General features: G+C 64.6%; 1 protein-coding gene across 1 annotated transcript; it reads right to left on the reverse strand.

The window, feature by feature from the left end:
- Positions 1-10,892: 10,892 nt before the first annotated feature.
- LOC309601167 (tumor necrosis factor ligand superfamily member 14-like) lies at positions 10,893-16,047 on the reverse strand (the record flags this gene model as incomplete). Its single annotated transcript, XM_082334068.1, has 4 exons — positions 15,788-16,047; positions 14,364-14,403; positions 13,669-13,707; positions 10,893-11,305 (listed from the first exon to the last, which is right to left on the reverse strand). Exons 1-4 carry the CDS (start codon positions 16,022-16,024, stop codon positions 10,893-10,895), a joined length of 729 nt encoding a protein of 242 aa, XP_082190194.1. The 5' UTR covers positions 16,025-16,047.
- Between the last annotated feature and the right edge of the window lie 7,408 nt (positions 16,048-23,455).

Below are 23,455 nucleotides of genomic sequence, written 5' to 3' on the forward strand. Positions count from 1 at the left end.
GGGGGGGGCACCCATGGGGGGTCTCCGATGGGGGGGGTCTCTCTTGGGGGGGTTCTCACCTGGGGATTTCCCTTGTGGGGGGGGGTGTCTCACTTGGGGGGGGGTTCATATGGGGGAGGGGGTTCGTTTGGGGGTCTCATTTGGGGGGGGTCTCCCATGGCGGGGGGGGTTCTCCCATGGGGGGGGTCTTCCATCGGGGGGGTCTTCCATGGGGGGGGTCTCCCATGAGGGGGGGTCTCCCATGAGGGGGGGGTCTCCCATGGGGGGGGAGGGTCTCCCATGGGGGGGGTCTTCCATCGGGGGGGGTCTTCCATGGGGGGGGGGTCTCCCATGAGGGGGGGTCTCCCATGAGGGGGGATCTCCCATGGGGGGGGTCCTCCCATGAGGAGGGGGTCTCCCATGAGGGGGGGTCTCCCATGAGGGGGGGTCTCCCATGGGGGGGGTCTTCCATGGGGGGGGGGGTCTCCCGTGGGGGGGTTCTCCCATGGGGGGGGGGGGTCTCCCATGGGGGGGGGTCTCCCATGGGGGGGGGGGCCTCGCCCGAGGCTTTGCCCACGGGGGTTGCGTGCACCCGGGTGCCCACAACCCTTCTGCAGAAACACGCGTGGGCGCATGCACCGGGCTATGAACCGGGGCACCCAGGCGTCCGGGAAGCTGCCCCGCCCCCAGGGGGGGACCCCCCCCCCCCAAAACCCTTCCCGGTCCCGCCCCCCCCCCCCCCCAAAAGCCGGGTTTCGGGGGCGGGGGGGGGGGGGGGGGGGGGGCAGAAATTCCGGCCCGGCTCCGTGGCAGGAAACTCCGGGGCTCCGTCACGGCCGGGGGAGGCGAAATCCCCGCGGGGGGGGGGGGGGGGGGGGACACGGACACGACACTTCCCCTCCGCGGTGACGTCATCACCGGGGGGGTCCCAGGCGTCCGGGCACACCCCCCCCCCCCCATTCCAGGGTGCTAACGGGACCCCCCCGGGGCACCCAAGGGGGGCGGGGGGGCGGGGGGGGCTGGGTCGCCCCGGGGGGGCTGGGTCCCCCTCCCAGCCCTCTCCCCCCCTCCCCGGGGTCCCGCGGGGGTCCCCCCGCCCCCGGTGCCCGCCGGTTCCTCCCTGGTCTGTCCCCACCCCCGGTGTCGGTCTGTCCCCACCCCTGCTCCCTCCCCGGTGCCACCCGGTCCCACCGGTCCCCTCCGGTATATCCCCCCCCCCCCCGCGCTGTCGTTATCCCCCCCCCCCCCCGTCGATCTGTCCCTTCCCGGTGTCGGTCTGTCCCTCCCCCGTCCCACCGTGGTCCCTCCCCATCCCCTCCGCGGTGTCCCCGTCCCCTCCCCGTCCCCTCCCCGGTGTCCCCGTCCCCTCCCCGGTCCCCGCCCCGACCGGTCCCTCTATAAGGCGGCTCCGCCGCTCGGCCCCCGCCGCGATGCCGCCGCTCGCCGACCCCGAGAGCCCCCCGCTGCCTCCCTGCCGCTGCCGGTACCGGTCCCCGGCCCGATCCCGGTGCCGCCGCCTCCTCCCGGTTCTCGCCGCTTTCGGAGCCGCCGCTCTCGGGGCCGCCGCCGCCGCCGCCGCCGCCGCCGCCGCCTTCGTGGGGCAGCTCCGGGGGGGGACCCCGCCGCAGGTGGGCACCGGGGGGGCCGGGGCTCCGGTTCCCCGGGTAGCCGGGGGTCTGTCTGTCCGGTTGTCCCGGTGTCCGTCTGTCCCGGTGTCCTTCTGTCCGTCTGTCCAGGTGTCCGCACCTCTCTCTGCCCGGTTGCCCGGTTGTCCCGGTGTCCGTCTGTCCCGCTGTCCTTCTGTCCGTCTGTCCAGGTATCTGCATCTCTGCCCGGTTGCCTGGTTGTCCCGGTGTCCGTCTGTCCCGGTGTCCGTCTGTCCCGCTGTCCTTCTGTCCGTCTGTCCAGGTGTCCGCACCTCCGTCTGTCTGGTTGTCCATCTGTCCCGCTGTCCGTCTGTCCCGCTGTCCTTCTGTCCGTCTGTCCAGGTATCTGCATCGCTGTCTGCCCGGTGTCCTGCTTGTCCCAGTGTCCGTCTGTCCCGGTGTCCATCTGTCCCGGTGTCCTTCTGTCCGTCTGTCCAGGTATCCGGGTCTCTGCCTGTCTGGTTGTCCAGGTACCTCGTTGTCCATCTGTCCAGGTGTCTGTCTGTCCTGGTGTCTATCTGTCCCATTGTCCTTCTGTCTGTCCGTCTGTCCAGGTATCCGGGTCTCTGCCTGTCTGGTTGCCCATCTGTCCCAGTGTCCGTCTGTCCCGGTGTCTATCTGTCCCAGTGTCCTTCTGTCCGTCTGTCCAGGTATCCGGGTCTCTGTCTGTCCGGTTGTCCAAGTGTCTGTCTGCTCCGGTGTCCAGTTGTCCCTTCTGTCTGTCTGTCTTTCCAGGTATCCGGGTCCCTGTCTAGTTGTCCAGGCGTCCGTCTGTCCTGATGTCCGTCTGTCTGCTTGTCCTTCTGTCCAGGTATCCGGGTCTCCGTCTGTCTGGCTGTCCGTCTGTCCGCTTGTCCTGGTGTCTGTCCTATCTCTCTGCCCGGTTGTCCTTCTGTCTGTCCAGGTATCCAGGTCTCTGTCCGGTTGTCCAGGTGTCTGTCTGTCCCGATGTCCATCAGTCCAGTTGTCCATCTGTCCAAGTATCCAGGTCTCTGTCTGTCTGTCCAGCTGTCCTGGTGTCTGTTTGTCCAGGTGTCTGTCTGTCCTGATGTCCATCGGTCCAGTTGTCCTTCTGTCTATCTGTCCAGGTATCTGGGTCTCTATCTGTCTGGTTGTCCATCTGTCCAGGTGTCTGTCTGTCTGTCCAGGTGTTTGTCCATCTGTCCAGTTGTCCAGGTGTCCATCTTGTCTGCGTGTCTGTCCATCCGGTTGCCCAGGTGTCTATCTATCCTGGTATCCGGTTGTCTGTCTGTCCAGGTGTCCATCCATCCAGGGGGATGTTCATCTAGAGGGTCCGTCCAGCTGTCCGTCTGTCTGTCCATCAGTCTGGGTGTCCATCCATCTGAGTGTCCCTCCATCCAGGTGTCCGTCTGTCCAGGTGACTGCCTGAGTCTCCATCAAAGTGTCCATCTGTCTGTCCGTCTGGGTGTCCCTCCATCCAAGTGGCCGGGTGTCTGTCCAGGTGTCCATCCAGGCGTCCATCTTTCTGCCTGCCCAGGTGTCCGTCTGTCCGTCCATCCGGGTGTCCGTCTGCCCGGGTGTCTGCCTGTCTGGGTGTCCAGTTGTCAGTCTGGTTGTCCATCTGTCCAGGTGCCCATCTGGTTGGCTGTCTGTCCACCTACCTGGCTGTCCAGTTGTCTGTCTGTCAGGGTGTGCATCTGGGTATCTGTCCGGGTGTCCATCCAGGTGTTCATCCATCTGGGTGCTCTTCCTGCCCAGGGGTCTGTCCGTCCGTCTGTCCATCGATCCAGGCATCTGTCCACACGTCTGTCTTTCTGGGTGTCCAGGTGTCCGTCCATCTGGCTGTCCATCCATCCAGGTGTCTGTGTACATCTGTCTGTCCAGGTGTCCACCCATCTGGGTGACCCTCTATCCTGGTGTCTGTCCAGGTGTCCATCCACTGGGGTGTCCATCTGTCTGTCCAGATGTCCCTCCGGGTGTCCAGCCATCTGAGCGTCCGTCTGTCCGTCCAAGTGCCTGTCCCTCTGGGTGTCTGTCAAGGTGTCTGTCCATCCCTCCAGGCATCCGTCTGGTTGCCCATCCATCTGGGCTTCTCCCCCCAGAACGGGTGTCCGTTCCTCCGCGTGTCCGTGCGTCCATCCAGGTCGCGCGTCCGGGTGGCGTCCGTCCATCCGTCCATCCATCCGCCTGTCCCTGGGGACCCATGGGCTGTGCATCCACCTTGGGGCTGGGAGGGGGAGGATGCACCAAGCCTCCAACCCCCCCTCGTGCCTCAGTTTCCCCACCCCAAAGGCACCAACCCCCCCCCCCCCCCCCCAAATCCAGGGGTCACCCCCTCCCCCGGGGACCCCCCAAAATACCCAGAGCGGTGCCGGAAAGTCCCCAAATCCCAACACAACCCCCAACTTCCCCTTCACCCAGGGCGGGGGGACACATGGGGACAAGGACCTTCCCGCCCGCTGACGTTCTCCTTCCTCTCCCTCGCAGGCTGCCACGGCCGCCCACATGCTGCTGAGCGCTGGTAAGTGTGTGTGTCCCCCCCCCAGGCCTGAGGCCACGGTGAGGGGCTCCGGGGAAGGTGGCGGTGATGGGGGGGGGGGGGGGGGGTAAGTCCTTCCTTAGGCGGCTCACCCAGTCATCTCGAAAGCTTCGCGCGGGTTCCTCCTTCCGCCCTCGGAGAGGAAACGTCATCCCGGGCTTGGAGCATCTGGGGGTGTCACAGGGCGGCTGCAGTGCCCAAGGTGTCACGGAGTGTCCCTAGGGCATCACGGAGCATCCTCCGTCCCTGTGCTCACCAGGGCATCACGGAGCATCCTCCGTCCCTGTGGTCCCTAGGGTGTCATGGAGCATCCTCCGTCCCTGTGGTCCCCAGGGTGTCACGGAGCATCCTCCGTCCCCAGGGTGTCATGGAGCATCCTCCGTCCCTGCGGTCCCCAAGGTGTCACGGAGCATCCTCCGTCCCTGTGGTCCCCGGGGTGTCACGGAGCATCCTCCGTCCCTGTGGTCCCCAAGGTGTCACGGAGCATCCTCCGTCCCTGTGGTCACCAGGATGTCACGGAGCATCCTCTGTCCCTGTGCTCACCAGGGCGTCACGGAGCATCCTCCGTCCCTGCGGTCCCCAAGGTGTCACGGAGCATCCTCCGTCCCTGTGGTCACCAGGATGTCACGGAGCATCCTCCGTCCCTGTGGTCCCCAAGGTGTCACGGAGCATCCTCCGTCCCTGTGGTCCCCAAGGCGTCATGGAGCATCCTCCGTCCCTGTGGTCACCAGGATGTCACGGAGCATCCTCCGTCCCTGTGGTCCCCAAGGTGTCACGGAGCATCCTCCGTCCCTGCGGTCCCCAAGGTGTCACGGAGCATCCTCCGTCCCTGTGCTCACCAGGGCGTCACAGAGCATCCTCCGTCCCTGTGGTCCCCAAGGTGTCACGGAGCATCCTCCGTCCCTGTGGTCCCCGGGGCGTCACGGAGCATCCTCCGTCCCTGCGGTCCCCAAGGTGTCACGGAGCATCCTCCGTCCCTGTGGTCCCCAGGGTGTCACTTAGTGTCCCCAGGGCGTCACGGAGCATCCTCCATCCCTGTGGTCCCTTGGTCCCATCCCAGGTACCCCTGGGTGGGCTGTGGTGGCCAGGAGCATCGGAGAGGGCTTCAGCACCCATCTCCCATCAGGGGCACCCACTACCAAGGAGAAGCACCCGTTTCCCATTGGGGGCACCCATTCCTCAATAAGGACCCCCCATCTCCCATCGGGGTCACCCCATCTCCCATTGGGGTCACCCCATCTCCCACCGGGAGCACCCATCACCGACCAGGAGCACCCATCACCAACCAGGAGCACCCACCACCCTTCTCCCTTCTTCTCCCCCCAGGCTCGTTGGCGGTGCCCTCAAGACCCATTTGGCGCTACGAGGAAGGCATCAACGGCGTCTTCCTCAGCGGTGACGTGCAGGTGACAGCCGGGGAGCTGCGGGTGACAGCGGGTGGCCTCTACCTCCTCTACGGCCAATTCGCCCTCAGCTGCACCTCAGCTCCCTCCTGTCTCCCCGGCACCGTCACCCTCCAGCTCCGGCGCACCAATTCGCCGCGCCCGTTGCTCGCCGTGCCGTTGACGCTCCCCAACGACACAGGATCCGACCCGGCACGTTCTGGTTTGGCCCAAGCCGTTGGGCAGCTCCAACCTGGAGATGTCCTCAGCGTGAAGCTGGACGTGGACGTGGCCGGGGACGGGTGGCAGCTGGCACAGGACGAGAGGGAGGGGAATTTCGTGGGGTTGCTGCGTATCGCCGGCGGGTGACGCGTGGGGTGGCAGGGGGTGACCAGCGGGGTTTGGGGCTGGTCACCCTCCTGGTTGGAGGCTGGAGATGTCTGGGGACATCGCTGACCTCCATGCCTGGAGATCTGGGTCCCAAGACCCCCACGCCCGGAGATTTGGGGACATCAAGGGACATTAAGGGACACTGCTGACCTCCATGCCTGGAGATCTGGGTCCCAAGACCCCCATGCCTGGAGATTTGGGGACATCAAGGGACATCACTGACCTCCATGCCTGGAGATTTGGGTCCCAAGACCCCCACACCCAGAGATTTGGGGACATCAAGGGACATCGCGGACCTCCATGCCTGGAGATTTGGGTCCCAAGACACCCACGCCCAGAGATTTGGGGACATCAAGGGACATTGAAGACCTGGAGATGTGGGGACATCAAGGGACATTACAGAGTTCCATGCCTGGAGATCTGGGGCTGGTGACCCTCCTGCTTGGAGGTTGGGGACATCAAGAGACCTTGGAGACCTCCGTGCTTGAAGATTTGGGACATTAAGGGACATCGCAGACCACTATGCTTGAATATTTGGGGCTGGAGACCCCGTGCTTGGACGTTGGGGACATCAGGGGACCTTGCAGACCTCAGTGCCTGGACGTTGGGGACATCAAGGGACCTTGCAGACCTCCATGCCTGGAGGTTGGGGACATCAAGGGACTTCACAGAACCCCATGCTGAGGATCTGGGGACATCAAGGGACCTTGGCCACCCCCATGTTGGTCATTTGGGGCTCCCAGTGCTGGACACTTGGGGACACCAAGGGACCTCACAGCCCCCTGTTTTGGGGACATTGGGGACCGCAGAGACCCCCGTGCCCAGAGATGTGAGGGGGCCCTGCTGGTCCCACCCCCCCCCAGCCGGCCTGGGGGGGCCCCTCCCCCCCCTAAATTATTATCCGGCGCTCGGAGCCACTTTATTTATTGTTTAATAAATTTATTTATGGTTCCCAGGGTTCCAAAATGACCTTAATTGTCCCCAAAAAAGGGGGACAGCCCAGAGTCCCCCGCCCAGGGGGGAGTACGCAACGCAAATGCACATACACGGGTACATGCACATACGTGTGCAAATGCAAGCACGCGGGTAAATGCAAATGCACGCACGTGCGCGCGTGCAAACGCCCATGCAAATGCGCATATGTGTGTGCGTGCAGACGCGTGTGCAAATGCAAACGCACATGCAAACGCCCATGCAAATGCCAGTGCGCATACGCATGTGCATGCACACGCGTGTGCAAATGCAAACGCACATGCAAACGCCCATGCAAATGCAAATGCGCATACGTGTGTGCATGCACACGCGTGTGCCAATGCAAACGCACATGCAAACGCCCATGCAAATGCCAATGCGCATACGCGTGTGCATGCACACGCGTGTGCAAATGCAAACGCCCATGCAAACGCCCATGCAAATGCAAATGCGCATACGCGTGTGCATGCAGACGCGTGTGCAAATGCAAACGCACATGCAAACGCCCATGCAAATGCCAATGCGCATACGCGTGTGCATGCAGATGCGTGTGCAAATGCAAACGCACATGCAAACACCAATGCAAATGCGCATACGTGCGTGCATGCACACACACATGCAAATGCAAACACACATGCAAACGCACATGCAAACGCACATGCGTGTGCAAAAGCAAGACCAGTTGCAAATGCAGATACGTGTGCAAGGCGCGTGCACGTGAGAATGCACACGCATGCGCAAATGCACATACACGGGTACATGCACATATGTGTGCAAATGCAAGCACACGTGTAAATGCAAATGCATGCGCGTGTGCGCATGCAAACGCCGATGCAAATGCCAATGCGCATACGTGTGTCCATGCACACGCGTGTGCCAATGCAAACACACATGCAAACGCCCATGCAAATGCAAATGCGCATACGTGTGTGCATGCACACGCGTGTGCCAATGCAAACGCCCATGCAAACGCCCATGCAAATGCAAATGCGCATACGCGTGTGCATGCACACGCGTGTGCAAATGCAAACGCACATGCAAACGCCCATGCAAATGCAAATGCGCATACGTGTGTGCATGCACACGCGTGTGCAAATGCAAGCGCACATGCAACTGCACATACATGTGCATAAGCACACGCGTGGGCACCCCCGCCCCCGTGCCCCACTTTTTTAGGTGCCGCGGTCCCGCTGCTTAGAGCAAAAAAAGGAACCCAGGTGTCCGGGTTTTGCAAGGGGGGGCCCCCAGCACCCACGGCCCCCCCAGTCCCAGCCCCCCCGTGGCCTTATCCGGCCTCCAGCAGCAGGAAATCCTCCCCGTGCGACGCTCGCACGAGGGCCGTGCACCCCTTGCACGAGGATGTGGAAGGGGCCCAGGTCCTGGGGGGGGGGGGACGACACACACATCTGGGGTTCAACCGCCCCCCCAAATCCTGGAATCACCCCCCCAGAGCAGGGAGAAAAGGGGGGGCACAACCCCATAGCAGCCAGCAGAGAATCTCCACTCCAACTGGCAAAGGGCGCTTGGGAACTGGGAGGGACTGGTTTGGCCCTGCCCCCCCCAAATTTGCCCTTGATCCCCCCCAAATTTCTCCATTCTTCCTCCCCCAGACCCCTAGATTTGCCCCTGAACCCCCAAATTTGCCCCGGACCCCCCAATATACTCCAGAGCCCCCCAGTTTGCCCCAGCCCCCCAATATTTGCCCCAGACCCCCCCAGTTTGCCCCAGACCCCCCAATATCCCCCAGACCCCCCCAAATTTCCCCATGGCCTCCCCCGATTTGCCCCTGCACCCCCAGATTTGCCCTGACCCCCAACATTTACCCCAGACCCCCCAAATTTGCCCCAGACCCCCCATACACCCCACACCCCTCAAATTTGCCCCAGCCCCCCAATATTTGCCCCAGACCCCCCAAATTTCCCCCAGCCCCCCAATATTTGCCCCAGACCCCCCAGTTTGCCCCAGACCCCCCAATATTCCCCAGACCCCCCCAATTTGCCCCAGCCCCCCCAAATTTGCCCCTGCACCCCCAAATTTACCCTGACCCCCCAACATTTACCCCCGACTCCCCAAAATTGCCCCAGGCTCCCCAATATCCCCCAGACCCCCCCAAATTTCCCCGTGGCCCCCCACATTTGCCCTGACCCCCAAAATTTACCCCAGGCCCCCCAATATACCCCACACCCCCCACATTTGCCCCAGCCCCCCAATATTTGCCCCAGACCCCCCCAGTTTGCCCCAGACCCCCCAATATCCCCCAGACCCCCCCTTATTTGCCCCTGCACCCCCAGATTTGCCCTGACCCCCCAACATTTACCCCAGGCTCCCCAATATACCCCACACCCCCCACATTTGCCCCAGCCCCCCCAATATTTGCCCCAGACCCCCCCAGTTTGCCCCAGACCCCCCAATATCCCCCACACCCCCCAAATTTCCCCGTGGCCCCCCCCTTATTTGCCCCTGCACCCCCAGATTTGCCCTGACCCCCCAACATTTACCCCAGGCCCCCCAATATACCCCACACCCCCCAAATTTGCCCCAGCCCCCCAATATTTGCCCCAGACCCCCCCAGTTTGCCCCGGACCCCCCAATATACCCCACACCCCCCAAATTTGCCCCAGCCCCCCAATATTTGCCCCAGACCCCCCCAGTTTGCCCCAGACCCCCCCAAATTTACCCCAGTCCCCCCAAATTTGCCCCTGCACCCCCCTTTCATCAAATTCCGGCACCCAACAATTTCTCTTCACTTTTATTTTTGGCTCAGGATGGGGGGGTCGGGGGGGGGGGGTCCCCCAATTTGGGGGGGGGGGGGTCCCCCAACCCCCTCCTGGCCCCACCCTGGGGGAAACTGAGGCACAGCTGCGGGGTGAGGGACCCAGGCACGTGCCGGGGGGCAATCCTGGGGATGGGATCGGGGTTCGGGGGGTCCCCCTGAATATCAGGGTTAACCCCCCCCAAATAAATAGGTAAAAAAGGGTCCCAGGGGTCCTGCAGAGGCATCCGGGGGGGTGGGGGGGGCACTGAGTAGCCGTACCCCCATGCACAACCCTATACGAGCCGCTGGAGAATCCCCGCTGCTCTCCGGTCCTGAGCCTCAGGGACTTTGGGGGTGGTCAAAGGGGTCTCCACAGGCTTCCAGTGAGGGCCCCAGGCATCCGGATGGGTGCGGGTCCAGGTCTGGGGGTGTCCAGGTCCTCAGCACCCCAGGCACAACCCTATACGAGCCGCTGGAGAATCCCCGCTGCTCTCCGGTCCTGAGCCTCAGGGACTTTGGGGGTGGTCAAAGGGGTCTCCATAGGCTTCCAGTGAGGGCCCCAGGCATCCGGATGGGTGCGGGTCCAGGTCTGGGGGGGTCCAGGTCCTCAGCACCCCAGGCACAACCCTATACAAGCCGCTGGAGAATCCCCGCTGCTCTCCAGTCCTGAGCCTCAGGGACTTTGGGGGTGGTCAAAGGGGTCTCCACAGGCTTCCAGTGAGGGCCCCAGGCATCCGGATGGGTGCGGGTCCAGGTCTGGGGGGGTCCAGGTCCTCAGCACCCCAGGCACAACCCTATACGAGCCGCTGGAGAATCCCCGCTGCTCTCCGGTCCTGAGCCTCAGGGACTTTGGGGGTGGTCAAAGGGGTCTCCACAGGCTTCCAGTGAGGGCCCCAGGCATCCGGATGGGTGCGGGTCCAGGTCTGGGGGGGTCCAGGTCCTCAGCACCCCAGGCACAACCCTATACGAGCCGCTGGAGAATCCCCGCTGCTCTCCGGTCCTGAGCCTCAGGGACTTTGGGGGTGGTCAAAGGGGTCTCCATAGGCTTCCAGTGAGGGCCCCAGGCATCCGGATGGGTGCGGGTCCAGGTCTGGGGGGGTCCAGGTCCTCAGCACCCCAGGCACAACCCTATACAAGCCGCTGGAGACTCCACACCCCATTTTTTTCCCCCCCCGGGTCCTGCACCTCAGGGATGCCGGGGGGGGGGGCGGGGTGACAACCAAGGTCCCCTCAACCCTCTGATGTCACACCCCCCCCCCCCCCAAAAATCACACCATAAACATCCCAAAATAGGAACGGGTGCCATCCACCGCCCGCACCAACTCGGGGGCCTGCACCCGCGTGAAGACCTCGTCCCCCGTTTCGAGGTGTACGAGTCCCCCCAAAAAACTGTCCCGGGCCCAGGGCACCCCGTGAGCTTGGGGACAATAAACCACCTTATTGACCAGAAGGTCAAGGACACCGGGATAGCGGGGCGTTCGTTTGTGGATGCCGTGGAGGGTGGCGGCCCGCGTCGGGCAGGTGGGAGCACCCAGTTGCACCTTGGCGTAAACGAAGTAGAGACCGGGTTGGCGGCAAACGAGGGAGCCGCCGCGGTAGCCCAGGCCCCGGATGAAGGCCCACGATTTGCCGGGTTCCCATCGAAGGGAGCCGTTGGCTTGGGATGAGACGTCGGCGCCGGCTGCGGGGAGGAACGGGGTGGGGTCAGGGGACCCGGTGTCCAGGGTGCTGAGCACCCCAAAACCTGCCAACACCCACCCATCTATAGAGAAACCCAGGCATCCAGGGTGCTGAGCACCCCAAACCTTCTGGTGCCCACCCATCCATAGGGGGACCCGGTGTCCAGGGTGCTGAGCACCCCAAAACCTGCCAGCACCCACCCATCCATAGGGGGACCCAGCGTCCAGGGTGCTGAGCACCCCAAAACCTGCCAGCACCCACCCATCTATAGAGAAACCCAGGCATCCAGGGTGCTGAGCACCCCAAACCTTCTGGTGCCCACCCATCTATAGAGAAACCCGGTGTCCAGGGTGCTGAGCACCCCAAAACCTGCCAGCACCCACCCATCCATAGGGAAACCCGGTGTCCAGGGTGCTGAGCACCCCAAAACCTGCCAGCACCCACCCATCTATAGCGGGACCCAGGCATCCAGGGTGCTGAGCACCCCAAAACCTGCCAACACCCACCCATCTATAGAGAAACCCAGGCATCCAGGGTGCTGAGCACCCCAAACCTTCTGGTGCCCACCCATCCATAGGGGGACCCGGTGTCCAGGGTGCTGAGCACCCCAAAACCTGCCAGCACCCACCCATCCATAGGGGGACCCAGGCATCCAGGGCGCTGAACACCCCCAAAACCTGCCAGCACCCACCCATCTATAGAGAAACCCAGGCATCCAGGGTGCTGAGCACCCCAAAACCTGCCAGCACCCACCCATCTATAGAGAAACCCAGGCATCCAGGGCGCTCAGCACCCCAAAACCTTCTGGCACCCACCCGTCTATAGGGAAACCCAGGCACCCAGGGTTCTGAGCACCCCAAAACCTGCCAGCACCCACCCATCCATAGGGAAACCCGGTGTCCAGGGTGCTGAGCGCCCCAAAACCTTCTGGCACCCACCTATCTATAGGGGGACCCAGCGTCCAGGGTGCTGAGCACCCCAAAACCTTCTGGCGCCCACCCGTCTATAGGGAAACCCGGTGTCCAGGGTGCTGAGCACCCCAAAACCTTCTGGCACCCACCCATCTATAGGGAAACCCAGGCACCCAGGGTGCTGAGCACCCCAAAACCTTCTGGCACCCACCCATCTATAGAGAAACCCAGGCATCCAGGGCGCTCAGCACCCCAAAACCTTCTGGCACCGACCTATCTATAGGGGGACCCAGCATCCAGGGTGCTGAGCACCCCAAACCTGCCAGCACCCACCCATCCATAGGGGGACCCAGCGACCAGGGTGCTGAGCACCCCAAAACCTTCTGGCACCCACCCATCTATAGAGAAACCCAGGCACCCAGGGTGCTGAGCACCCCAAAACCTTCTGGCACCCACCCATCTACAGGGGGACCCAGGCACCCAGGGTGCTGAGCACCCCAAACCTTCCAGCACCCACCCATCCATAGGGGGACCCAGCGACCAGGGTGCTGAGCACCCCAAAACCTTCTGGCACCCACCCATCTATAGAGAAACCCAGGCACCCAGGGTGCTGAGCACCCCAAAACCTTCTGGCACCCACCTATCTATAGGGGGACCCAGCGTCCAGGGTGCTGAGCACCCCAAAACCTTCTGGCGCCCACCCGTCTATAGGGAAACCCGGTGTCCAGGGTGCTGAGCACCCCAAAACCTTCTGGTGCCCACCCATCTATAGGGAAACCCAGGCACCCAGGGTGCTGAGCACCCCAAAACCTTCTGGCACCCACCCATCTACAGGGGGACCCAGGCACCCAGGGTGCTGAGCACCCCAAAACCTGCCAGCACCCATCTCTCTATAGGGGACCCAGGCACCCAGGGCGCTCAGCACCCCAAACCTGCCAGCACCCATCTCTCTATAGGGGACCCAGGCACCCAGGGCGCTCAGCACCCCAAACCTGCCAGCACCCATCTCTCTATAGGGGACCCAGGCACCCAGGGCGCTCAGCACCCCAAACCTGCCAGCACCCATCTCTCTATAGGGGACCCAGGCACCCAGGGCGCTCAGCACCCCAAACCTGCCAGCACCCATCTCTCTATAGGGGACCCAGGCACCCAGGGCGCTCAGCACCCCAAACCTGCCAGCACCCACCCATCTCTCTATAGGGGACCCAGGCACCCAGGGCGCTCAGCACCCGGTCCCCACCGCCCGCAGTGGAACCTTCCCCTGCCACCACCGCCCCCGCGGAGGGACCCACGCGTCCTGGTCCCCAACCCCCCCCATCGGAAACTTCCAGCACCCATCACCCCTCCCCCACTTCTTCCCACCCCCGCGGAGGGACCCGGGCGTCCGGGGCCACCCACCCCCACCCTCAGGTTGGGGACCCGGGTGTCCGCGTCCCCCCTGTCCCCCCCTTACCTATGAGATGAGCCGCTGGCTTCTTCGGTGGGGGGCGGTCTGCAAAGGGAACCAGGGTGACGTCCGGTGTCCCCAGGGTGGTGGCACCCATGTCCCCAGGGTGGTGGTACCCAAGTCCCCAGGGTGGTGGCACCCGTATCCTCAGGGTGGTGACACCCGTATCCTCAGGGTGGTGGCACTCAGGTCCCCAAAGTGATGGCACCCTCATCCCCAGGCTGGTGGCAGCCCCATCCCCAGGGTGGTGGAACGCGTGTCCCCAGGGTGGTGGCACCCACGTCCCCAGGGTGGTGGCACCCGTATCCTCAGGGTGGTGGCACCCTCATCCCCAGGCTGGTGGCAGCCCCATCCCCAGGGTGGTGGAATGTGTGTCCCCAGGGTGGTGGCACCCATGTCCCCAGGGTGGTGGCACCCGTATCCTCAGGGTGGTGGAACGCGTGTCCCCAGGGTGGTGGCACCCACGTCCCCAGGGTGGTGGTACCCAAGTCCCCAGGGTGGTGGCACCCGTATCCTCAGGGTGGTGGCACCCTCATCCCCAGGCTGGTGGCAGCCCCATATCCAGGGACGTGGCACCCATGTCCTCAGGGCGGTGGCACCCATGTTCCCAAGGTGGTGGCACCCGTATCCCCAAGGTGGTGGCACCCATGTCCCCAGGGTGGTGGCACCCGTGTCCCCAGGACTCAGTTTTGGGGACCCACCTTGCAGCACCTTCTCCGACAGCGGCTTGTCCCCACCGGCCTGTGGACACCCACATGGGTCAGGGGACACGTGGGGACACGAGGGCAGACGGGGACACGGGGACATGGTGGGACTTGGGGACACATGAGGGGACACATGGGGACAGACGTGTGTGGACACACCTGGGTACGGGGACACACAGGGGGACGCAAGAAGGGACAGAAGGGGACATGAGGACACAGCTGGGGACACATGAGGGGACACATGAGGGGACACATGGGGACAGACGAGGGGACACACGAGAGGACACAGCGATACCTGGGGACACTCACACTGGGATACACGGGGACAGAAGAGGGGACACGGGGACACACAAGGGGACACACGTGTGTGCACCACCCCGGCTCCCTCCCACGCACACGCGGTGTCACCCGCTGCCACACGCGTGTCCCTCCAGCCATGGCTTGCACACACACGCGGTGTCCCCACGCTGTCCCCATCGTCCCCCTGTATCACCCCATGTCCCCATGTCCCCAAATCCCCCATATTCCCCCACGTCCCCCTATGGCTCTGTGTCCCCCGTGTCCCCACATCCCCCGTGTCCCCCCATGTCCCCGTGTCCCCCCATGTCCCCATATCCCCCCATGTCCCCACTTGTCCCCATGTCCCCCCGTGTCCCCATATCCCCTATGTCCCCATGTCCCCCCATGTCCCTATATCCCCCCACGTCCCCATGTCCCCATGTCCCCCCCATTTCCCTGTGTCCCTGTATGCGCCCATGTCCCCGTGTCCCCCCATGTCCCCATATCCCCCCATGTCCCCACTTGTCCCCATGTCCCCCCATGTCCCCATATCCCCTATGTCCCCATGTCCCCCCATGACCCTATATCCCCCCACGTCCCCACGTCCCCATGTCCCCCCCATGTCCCTGTGTCCCTGTATGCGCCCATGTCCCCGTGTCCCCCCATGTCCCCATATGCCCCCACGTCCCTCCGTGTCCCCACATCCGCTGTGTCCCCCCACGTCCCCGTGTCCCCATGTCCCCCCCATGTCCCTGTGTCCCTGTATGCGCCCATGTCCCCATGTCCCTCCATGTCCCCATATCCCCTATGTCCCTTATGTCCCCCCATGTCCCTGTATCCCCCCACGCCCCCCCGTGTCCCCCCATCCCCCATGTCCCCCCACGTCCCCGTGTCCCCTCACGTCCCCCCATGTCCCTGTGTCCCTGTATGCGCCCATGTCCCCATGTCCCTCCATGTCCCCTCCATGTCCCCATATCCCCTATGTCCCTTATGTCCCCCCATGTCCCTGTATCCCCCCACGCCCCCCCGTGTCCCCACATCCCCCGTGTCCCCCCACGTCCCCGTGTCCCCCCACGTCCCCATGTCCCCCACGTCCCCCCACATGTCCCGTCCCCCCCCCATGTCCCCATGTCCCCTCTCACCTGCAGCCGCGCCGTCACCCTCTGCAGCTCCCCCCGGACCCCCGCCAGCACCCAGCCCTGCACCGCCAGCGCCACCAGTGCCAGGGCCACCAACGTCCCCAACACCCACCGTCTCCACGACCCCCCCTGGACTCGCTGCCGCCACGCCGGGACGGGGGGGGTGGCAGCACCCATGGGTGCCCTGGGGGGGGGCAGCGGTGGCCAGGGCCCCGCCAGGGCAAAGACGCCGTCCCCCATGGGCCACCCCTGGCGTGTCACCTGCCGTGTCACCCGCCGTCCTGGGGACCTGCACCCGCTTTATGGCCTCGGAGGAAACGGGGCCCACGTCACCCATCGGTGTCACCACCCCGGGGTGGCTCCCCCCCGTCATGGGGACACTGCGGGGGGGGACACACGTGGCCTCGCGGCATCACCCACACCCTGCTGCCACCGCTGTCCCGAAGGGTCCTTGTCCCCTCTGGTGCAGTGTCCCCATGGTGTCACCCCCTTTGTGTCCCCAGGGGGTCTCTGTGTCCCCCTCCCATGTCCCCAACACCGTGCCCCCCCCCCCCCCGTGGTGTCCCCCGCACTTTCCCCGTGGGGACACATAGGGACCACAGAGGTGCCACCGCATCACCCTGCTTTTGGGGACATCAGTGACTGGGACTGGGAACGTCCCCAGTGCCACCAGTGTCCCCAGGGTCAACGGAGGGGGGGTGCCGCCATCCCCAGGGTCACTGCAGCCGGGGACATCAGGGCCACCACTGTCCCCATGGTGGCCCTGGGATGCTGGGGACAGTTTGGGGACAGGTTGGGGACAGCTTTGGGATGCTGTGGGTGGGCAAGTTGAGGCCAGCCTGGGCAACACCTTGGGGACAAGTTGGGGACAGCGTGGGGACACTCCCAGCGTCACGTGGCCCCGGAGCGAGGCCAATGTGGGAAGCGGCAGGAGATGGGGTGACACCGCAGGGTGACACGGGGGGGGGGGGTGTGACACGGGGGGGGTGACACCCTCCGCCACACACGGGCTCCCAGCCACCCCCACGCCTTGTCCCCGGCGCCGGGGACGCCACGCGGCCGAGGAGGACGCACGCCCGGCCGATCGCACGCCGGCGCACGCTTGGGCACGCCTTCACACGCGCGTGCACCGCGCTTGCACCCCGCGCACACACGCGTGCGCGAGCTCCGACACGCTTGCGCCCTTGCACGCCCGCATCAAGCACACGCGTGCTTGCGCACGCGCTTGTGTCACGCGCACGTCACGCACGCTCATGCTTTGCATGTGCACAGATGCGCCACGCACGCACACGCTTGTGCTACATGCTTGCACCACACGCGCGCGCTTGTGCAAGCGCACAAACGCGCTAATGCACGCTTGCACCATGTGCACACGCTTGTGCTAGCGCACAAACGCATGCTAACGCGCGCTTGCAGCGCGCACGCGTGCTTGTGCCATTGCACGCTTGCACCATGCACGCGCACGCTTGGGCTAGCGCACAAACACGTGCTAACACATGCTTGCAGCATGCACGCGTGCTTGTGCCATTGCACGCTTGCACCATGCACGCACACGCTTGGGCTAGCGCACTAACGCGTGCTAACGCGCGCTTGCAGCGCGCACGCGTGCTTGTGCCATTGCACGCTTGCACCATGCACGCACACGCTTGGGCTAGCGCACAAACACGTGCTAATGCGCGCTTGCAGCGCGCACGCGTGCTTGTGCCATTGCACGCTTGTGCCGTTGCACGCGTGCACCACGCACGCGCACACACGCGCTCGTGCTACCAGCACCGCGCGCACGCACGCGCTCGTGCAACCGCTCGCGCTCCCCTGCTACACGCTCGTGCACGCGCCCACGCGTGTCTGTGCACCCACACGCCTTTGCAGCCGCACGGGTGCGTGCAGAAGCGGGGCTGCGTGCACCCACGGGTGCGCCCACGTGCACGCCCCACGCGTGTGCACGGCCGTGCCCGGGGCTGCTCCGGCAGCGGCTGTGGATGCCAGATAAGCCACCGGAAAGCGCCGCCTGCGCGAGGCCTTGCTGGGAAAGCAGGAAACCGCCGGCTGCGGCACCCTATGTGCCACGACCGGTGCTGGGCTGGGTGCTGAGCACCAGCTGCCGAAGGCCGGGCAACCAGCGGCATGCAGCATCCTGCACCAAATGCCATGCAGCACCATGCACTGAGTGGCATGCAGCACCGTGCACCGAGCAACGTGCAGCAGCATGGGCCAAATGCCACGCTGCACCGTGCACTAAGGGCCATGCAGCACCGTGCACCGAGCGGCGTGCAGCACCGTGCACCAAAGGCTATGCAGCACCGTGCACCGAGTGGCATGCAGCACCGTGCACCGAGTGGCGTGCAGCACCATGCACCAAAGGCTATGCAGCACCATGCACTAAGGGCCATGCAGCACCGTGCACCGAGCGGTGTGCAGCACTGTGCACCGAATGCCATGCAGCACCATGCACCAAAGGCTATGCAGCACCGTGCACCGAGTGGCGTGCAGCACCGTGCACCAAATGCCATGCAGCACCATGCACCGAGCGGCGTGCAGCACCGTGCACCAAATGCCCCGCTGCACCATGCACTAAGGGCCATGCAGCACCGTGCACCAAATGCCATGCAGCACCATGCACCCAGTGGCGTGCAGCACCGTGCACCGAGGGTTGTGCATCAAGCAACGTGCAGCATCATGCACTGAGCACCGTCCTGCACCGTGCACTGAGGACTGAGCACCAAGAGGCGTGCAGCACCATCCAGCACTGTGCACCGAGGGCCGTGCAGCAACGCGCCCGAAGGGCCGCGCAGCACCGTACGCCGAGGGCCGTGCAGCATCGTGCGCCGAGCGCTGCCCTGCACCGTGCGCCGAGGACTGGGCACCGAGCGGCGTGCAGCACCGTGCACCGCGGGCCGTGCACCGAGCGGCACCACGCACTGAGGCCGTGCACCGAGCTCCGTGCAGCACCGGGCGCTGGATGCCGTCCAGCACCGTGCACCGAGCGCTGTGCACCAACCGCCATCTACCGAGCCCTGAGGGCCTCATCCAGCCCCCCAGTACGGTCCCATACAGTCCCATAGGTGCCCATATGGTCCCAAAGCGGCCTATACGGTCCCCTATGGCCCCGTACAGCCCCACATGGCCTCTTGACCCCACGGTCCCCTACGGAGCGCACAAGAACGCGTGGTCACCTATGGAATCCCCCCAACCCCATCGTTCCCTATAAGGTCCCCGTGATCCTGTGGTCTCCTACGGGGTCTTCACAACCCTGTTGTCCCCTACAGCGTCCCCATCATCCCTGACAGGGTTCCTGTCATCACCTATGGAGTCCCCACATCCCCTACGATACCTCCAAGACCCTGTTGTCCCCTATGGAGTACCCACGTCCCCTATAGAGCCCACACGATCCTGTTGTCCCCTGCGAAGTCCCCGTGACACCTCCACAGCTCCGTTGTCCCCTACGGTGTCCCCATGACCCTGCCATCCCCTACAGGGTCCTCACATCTGCAAAGAGTCTCCATGACACCATCATCCCCTATGGAGTCCCCATGTCCCCTATGGGGTCCTCACAACTCCATTGTCCCCTACGGGGTCCCCATGATGCCATCATCCCTTACAAGATCCCCATAGGTCGGTCATCCCCTACAAAGTCCCCATGGCCCCTGTGGCGTCCCCTAGGACCCCATCGTCCCCTATGGTGTCCCCACCACCCTCTTGTCCCCTACAAAGTCCCCATGGCCCCTGTGGCGTCCCCTAGGACCCCATCGTCCCCTATGGTGTCCCCACCACCCTCTTGTCCCCTACAGAGTCCCCACGGCCCCTGTGGTGTCCCCTAGGACCCCATCGTCCCCTATGGTGTCCCCACCACCCTCTTGTCCCCTACAGAGTCCCCACAGCCCCTGTGGTGTCCCCTAGGACCCCATCGTCCCCTATGGTGTCCCCACCACCCTCTTGTCCCCTACAGAGTCCCCACGGCCCCTGTGGCGTCCCCTAGGACCCCATCGTCCCCTATGGTGTCCCCACCACCCTCTTGTCCCCTACAGAGTCCCCACGGCCCCTGTGGCGTCCCCTAGAACCCCATCGTCCCCTATGGTGTCCCCACCACCCTCTTGTCCCCTACAGAGTCCCCACAGCCCCTGTGGCGTCCCCTAGAACCCCATCGTCCCCTATGGTGTCCCCACCACCCTCTTGTCCCCTACAGAGTCCCCATGGCCCCTGTGGCGTCCCCTAGGACCCCATCGTCCCCTATGGTGTCCCCACCACCCTCTTGTCCCCTACAGAGTCCCCACGGCCCCTGTGGCGTCCCCTAGAACCCCATCGTCCCCTATGGTGTCCCCACCACCCTCTTGTCCCCTACAGAGTCCCCACGGCCCCTGTGGCGTCCCCTAGAACCCCATCGTCCCCTATGGTGTCCCCACCACCCTCTTGTCCCCTACAGAGTCCCCATGGCCCCTGTGGTGTCCCCTAGAACCCCATCGTCCCCTATGGTGTCCCCACCACCCTCTTGTCCCCTACAGAGTCCCCATGGCCCCTGTGGCGTCCCCTAGAACCCCATCGTTCCCTATGGTGTCCCCACCACCCTCTTGTCCCCTACAGAGTCCCCACAGCCCCTGTGGCGTCCCCTAGGACCCCATCGTCCCCTATGGTGTCCCCACCACCCTCTTGTCCCCTACAGAGTCCCCACGGCCCCTGTGGCGTCCCCTAGGACCCCATCGTCCCCTATGGTGTCCCCACCACCCTCTTGTCCCCTACAGAGTCCCCATGGCCCCTGTGGCGTCCCCTAGAACCCCATCGTCCCCTATGGTGTCCCCACCACCCTCTTGTCCCCTACAGAGTCCCCACGGCCCCTGTGGCGTCCCCTAGGACCCCATCGTCCCCTATGGTGTCCCCACCACCCTCTTGTCCCCTACAGAGTCCCCACAGCCCCTGTGGCGTCCCCTAGGACCCCATCGTCCCCTATGGTGTCCCCACCACCCTCTTGTCCCCTACAGAGTCCCCACAGCCCCTGTGGTGTCCCCTAGGACCCCATCGTCCCCTATGGTGTCCCCACCACCCTCTTGTCCCCTACAGAGTCCCCACGGCCCCTGTGGCGTCCCCTAGAACCCCATCGTCCCCTATGGTGTCCCCACCACCCTCTTGTCCCCTACAGAGTCCCCACGGCCCCTGTGGCGTCCCCTAGGACCCCATCGTCCCCTATGGTGTCCCCACCACCCTCTTGTCCCCTACAGAGTCCCCACGGCCCCTGTGGCGTCCCCTAGGACCCCATCGTCCCCTATGGTGTCCCCACCACCCTCTTGTCCCCTACAGAGTCCCCACGGCCCCTGTGGCGTCCCCTAGAACCCCATCGTCCCCTATGGTGTCCCCACCACCCTCTTGTCCCCTACAGAGTCCCCACGGCCCCTGTGGTGTCCCCTAGGACCCCATCGTCCCCTATGGTGTCCCCACCACCCTCTTGTCCCCTACAGAGTCCCCACGGCCCCTGTGGCGTCCCCTAGGACCCCATCGTCCCCTATGGTGTCCCCACCACCCTCTTGTCCCCTACAGAGTCCCCATGGCCCCTGTGGCGTCCCCTAGAACCCCATCGTCCCCTATGGTGTCCCCACCACCCTCTTGTCCCCTACAGAGTCCCCATGGCCCCTGTGGTGTCCCCTAGGACCCCATCGTCCCCTATGGTGTCCCCACCACCCTCTTGTCCCCTACAGAGTCCCCATGGCCCCTGTGGTGTCCCCTAGGACCCCATCGTCCCCTATGGTGTCCCCACCACCCTCTTGTCCCCTACAGAGTCCCCATGGCCCCTGTGGCGTCCCCTAGGACCCCATCGTCCCCTATGGTGTCCCCACCACCCTCTTGTCCCCTACAGAGTCCCCACAGCCCCTGTGGCGTCCCCTAGGACCCCATCGTCCCCTATGGTGTCCCCACCACCCTCTTGTCCCCTACAGAGTCCCCACAGCCCCTGTGGCGTCCCCTAGGACCCCATCGTCCCCTATGGTGTCCCCACCACCCTCTTGTCCCCTACAGAGTCCCCACAGCCCCTGTGGTGTCCCCTAGGACCCCATCGTCCCCTATGGTGTCCCCACCACCCTCTTGTCCCCTACAGAGTCCCCACAGCCCCTGTGGCGTCCCCTAGGACCCCATCGTCCCCTATGGTGTCCCCACCACCCTCTTGTCCCCTACAGAGTCCCCACAGCCCCTGTGGCGTCCCCTAGAACCCCATCGTCCCCTATGGTGTCCCCACCACCCTCTTGTCCCCTACAGAGTCCCCACGGCCCCTGTGGCGTCCCCTAGGACCCCATCGTCCCCTATGGTGTCCCCACCACCCTCTTGTCCCCTACAGAGTCCCCACGGCCCCTGTGGCGTCCCCTAGGACCCCATCGTCCCCTATGGTGTCCCCACCACCCTCTTGTCCCCTACAGAGTCCCCACGGCCCCTGTGGCGTCCCCTAGAACCCCATCGTCCCCTATGGTGTCCCCACCACCCTCTTGTCCCCTACAGAGTCCCCACGGCCCCTGTGGTGTCCCCTAGGACCCCATCGTCCCCTATGGTGTCCCCACCACCCTCTTGTCCCCTACAGAGTCCCCACGGCCCCTGTGGCGTCCCCTAGGACCCCATCGTCCCCTATGGTGTCCCCACCACCCTCTTGTCCCCTACAGAGTCCCCATGGCCCCTGTGGCGTCCCCTAGAACCCCATCGTCCCCTATGGTGTCCCCACCACCCTCTTGTCCCCTACAGAGTCCCCATGGCCCCTGTGGTGTCCCCTAGGACCCCATCGTCCCCTATGGTGTCCCCACCACCCTCTTGTCCCCTACAGAGTCCCCATGGCCCCTGTGGTGTCCCCTAGGACCCCATCGTCCCCTATGGTGTCCCCACCACCCTCTTGTCCCCTACAGAGTCCCCATGGCCCCTGTGGCGTCCCCTAGGACCCCATCGTCCCCTATGGTGTCCCCACCACCCTCTTGTCCCCTACAGAGTCCCCACAGCCCCTGTGGCGTCCCCTAGGACCCCATCGTCCCCTATGGTGTCCCCACCACCCTCTTGTCCCCTACAGAGTCCCCACAGCCCCTGTGGCGTCCCCTAGGACCCCATCGTCCCCTATGGTGTCCCCACCACCCTCTTGTCCCCTACAGAGTCCCCACAGCCCCTGTGGTGTCCCCTAGGACCCCATCGTCCCCTATGGTGTCCCCACCACCCTCTTGTCCCCTACAGAGTCCCCACAGCCCCTGTGGCGTCCCCTAGGACCCCATCGTCCCCTATGGTGTCCCCACCACCCTCTTGTCCCCTACAGAGTCCCCACAGCCCCTGTGGCGTCCCCTAGAACCCCATCGTCCCCTATGGTGTCCCCACCACCCTCTTGTCCCCTACAGAGTCCCCATGGCCCCTGTGGCGTCCCCTAGAACCCCATCGTCCCCTATGGTGTCCCCACCACCCTCTTGTCCCCTACAGAGTCCCCATGGCCCCTGTGGTGTCCCCTAGGACCCCATCGTCCCCTATGGTGTCCCCACCACCCTCTTGTCCCCTACAGAGTCCCCACGGCCCCTGTGGTGTCCCCTAGGACCCCATCGTCCCCTATGGTGTCCCCACCACCCTCTTGTCCCCTACAGAGTCCCCACGACAACTATGAAGGCCTCACCACCCTGTTGTCCCCTATGGTGTCCCCAAAGCCTGTTGTCCCCTATAGTGTCCCCACATCCC

The sequence above is a fragment of the Platalea leucorodia genome, assembly GCF_965183815.1.
Source record: "Platalea leucorodia genome assembly, chromosome: 29".
NCBI classification, from domain to species: Eukaryota; Metazoa; Chordata; class Aves; order Pelecaniformes; family Threskiornithidae; genus Platalea; species Platalea leucorodia.